Consider the following 3,183-nt stretch of genomic DNA (forward strand, 5'->3'; position numbering starts at 1 on the left):
AAGGTGCATGTAGAACCATGTTGAGAATAGATGTTGATGTTTTCTGCTTAGACTTTCGGCCCTGTACAGGCCATGCTCTACTCCCGTGTTGGGATCACACATGTCAGGTATGCTTAGATCGTCTGAAAAAAAAAACAAAAAAAACGGTAACAATGGTTTGCATCCTCCTGAAACTACAAAGAAAACAATAGTTGGGTCGGAGAAAAACGAGCCTACAACGTCAGAAGAGTTTGCATGAAGGCCTGTTTCCTCTGAGATCCCAAACTGTGTTTTCAAGTTCGAAAAGAGTCAAAATAAAGTGAAGTAAAGTTGATTCAGTCATGTGCAAGCTGAGTAACCACCTGGATCCTTTTTTTTTTTTTCCTAGAATGTCCTTCCTGTGGTTTGCAGACATGGTTGTTTTTGTCCCTTCGGCACAGAAACTTTTTTTTTTTTTTTGCCTTTCCAGAATAAAGACTGAACAACTCAACTGTCTGTAACACAAACAAACACACACATGTTTGTCTGGCTATCTTTGTGGGGACTTTCCATTGACTTCCATTCATTTCTACAGCCTAAACCTTACCTTTACCCTTTTCCTAACCCTAACCATCACATACCTAACCCTAACCAACCAAAACTCAATTCATACCTTAGCCCTAAATCTGACCCTTGACCCAAAAACAGGGTTTCCCATCGTGGGGACCAGGCTCCGGTCCCCACGGGGAGCAATTGGTCCCCACAATGTAGTATATGTCAGGAAAATCGTCCCCACAAGGTATTACAAACAAACGCACACACACACACACACACACACAAAAGCAAACTTCTTCTGACTCGATCCCTCTCACACACACTCACTCTCCTGTCTCTGTGAACGTAATGAATGTAGGTTGTCTCACCTTGCAGCTAGGGGGTTTTAGGGGTAGTCCGGAGGCAGGATTTCCTTGATGCTGAGTTGTATTAGTCTGCTGGGGTGAGTGGGAATCCTCAGACTCTTTTCCACTGTGGTAGACCACCCTATCAGAGATATGAATACTTGAAGCACAGCCCATGCTTCAAACCCACTTCAGCCTTTTTGTCTTTTTTTTTTTCTTCTTTTCTTTCCAAATGCGTTACTTTTGAGGCTACAAGAGTGTCATTCGTCCTCTCTGTGTGTTTCTGAAGGTCCACTCTTCCTCCGAAAGGTTAAAATTCTCTCCAAAAATATTTGTTTCTCTACAAATGCATATGTGTGTGTGTATATAACATCTAGGCCACAGGAAAGCCGGTTCTCCAGTTGCTCCAACATAAGGCATGAATAAAATATCTATCTAAACCCCCCCCCTTCCCACCCACCCACCCACCCCTCAACCAGGAAGCTGATTTCCTCTCCCTGTTTTTCACATGAAGTTAATTGGAGATCTTCAATGAAAGCAGCTGTCTTGTCCTGGAGAAACTTGGGTTCCGTTATTCTTCAGCTACCAAGATCCCCACGGATTTTATCCCTCACTCCAGCTCTTCTTCTCGCCTTCAGTTCGTACCACATCATCATTTTCTCACTCCCCCCACCCCCCCATCAACTTCACTACTGCTATCAAGTAGGCCTGAGACCCCCCCTCCCTCATCAGCTTTACGCATGAGTTTTATCCATTTTTTATGTCCAGGGTTTCACGTGTATCCGTCCTCCCCCACCTCGGAGCCATCAAAAATATTGCCTTTTTTTGTTTGTTTTTTTTTTGGTCTTCTTCAACAGTCTGGTTGTCCACTTCAGCTGAGCACACGGGCCAGAAAAGCGATTCTCACGACACTTTGCTCCAGTCCTGAGCGGCTCATCATCAACAGGCTGAAATATTCACACTGCGGAGTGTTATTCTGGTCAGTCGCTCCCATGTCAAACACCGTCGGTGAAACACAAGGCCATGCAGCCCGACAGTACACTCCATTTGTCAGCCCACAAATTCACCAATTTAGGAAGCGGGGAGATCCTGGTGGATGGCTCGCAGTCTCCATTCAGGCATCCGCTCCCCCGGTGGAGGATGATCCGCCTGATTTAAGAGGTCCAAACCCGGCTGCAGTTCGCTACAGGCTCCGCGATTTTTCCTCTCATTCTGGAGCTTGACAAAAACAGATGTAGAGGCTGTTTGATTGTAATATGAAGAGGTACCACCTCTGGAGAATGTAGTCGCTTGAGAGAGAGAGAGAGAGAGAGAGAGAGAGAGAGACGCACTCGGAGGAAAAAAAAAATCTTAAAAAAAAGAAAGGGAGAAAAAAAATCCCCGCTCCGTGTCCACAAGTTGAAGATGTTAAAAATCGGTGACGGCAGGATTATCTCAGTTTGACGCGAGCGGACATAAGGCGGGATCGAGCTACATAATGCTGATTTTAATGTTTGTCTTGTCTCTGCCTTTTCTGGCGTTTGCCCTTCCAATTCTTCAGCACTGCTTGACAGCGGCACATCCAATAAAAGCACCCGCAAGGATTGACCTACAGCCTTTACTGACGTTAATGCAAATGAGGAGCGAGCAGCCAATGGGAGGCGCGCTCGGCGTCGCTGGGTGGTCCCCGGAGTGCCGTGGGAACTTTGAAAGCAGGAAGAGCGCTCTCACCCGCCGTCCCTGAGCTGGCTGCAGGTACGCTGTTTACAAGTCTCTGCGATTCGCTTCTTCCTGAACCTGGAATGTGCGCGTCTAGTGAGGTTTACATCCATTTGTTTGCCGCAAAAAGGATTTTTGCAGTGGTAAACCGTCAGCAAACGTACTACGAACCTATTATTGTTTCATAAAATTAGATAAAAAAAAAGAAACAAAAACAAAGACATCTATTTGAAGACCGCTGAGTATGTTTATGTTAATTGATATAAGTGGGGCGTGTTTTACTATTTTAATTATGATGTAGAAAATATTAGACCACACTGGAGCTGAATTCAACAGATTATAAATTATAATTGGATTATAATTTTAATCTCATTAGGTGCACCCTTACGTCGTCATTGCTTTTTTGAAATAAAATCACTATTGAAGCCATACATTTTAGCTACAATAGTAAAAACTCAAACTTCCTGCATACTTTCACAATAAGAGCCCTTTGCGTCTGCTAGAAAAGGTAAAAAACAAAAACACATATTAAGATGATAAATCGTTTCTGCAGTATCTAATCTATGTCTTTATGTCTTTAAATTAATACTGCTACCAGTTCTAATAATTACCTTTGTATTGTTGTGTT

The 3,183-nt window shown here is 43.7% G+C and overlaps 1 protein-coding gene across 2 annotated transcripts in view; it reads right to left on the minus strand.

Annotated features, from left to right (window-relative positions):
- The window catches only part of pde8a (phosphodiesterase 8A), a 59,274-nt gene extending 56,832 nt beyond the window's left edge, over positions 1-2,442 (minus strand). For both annotated transcript variants that reach the window (XM_007560181.2, XM_007560180.2), the window contains exon 1: positions 882-2,442. In XM_007560181.2, coding sequence (XP_007560243.1) covers positions 882-1,034 — 153 coding nt within the window. In that variant the 5' untranslated portion in view covers positions 1,035-2,442. The remainder of the gene's footprint in view (positions 1-881) is intronic.
- Positions 2,443-3,183: the final 741 nt, after the last annotated feature.

The sequence above is a fragment of the Poecilia formosa genome, unplaced genomic scaffold, assembly GCF_000485575.1.
Source record: "Poecilia formosa unplaced genomic scaffold, Poecilia_formosa-5.1.2 Scaffold113, whole genome shotgun sequence".
NCBI lineage: Eukaryota > Metazoa > Chordata > Actinopteri > Cyprinodontiformes > Poeciliidae > Poecilia > Poecilia formosa.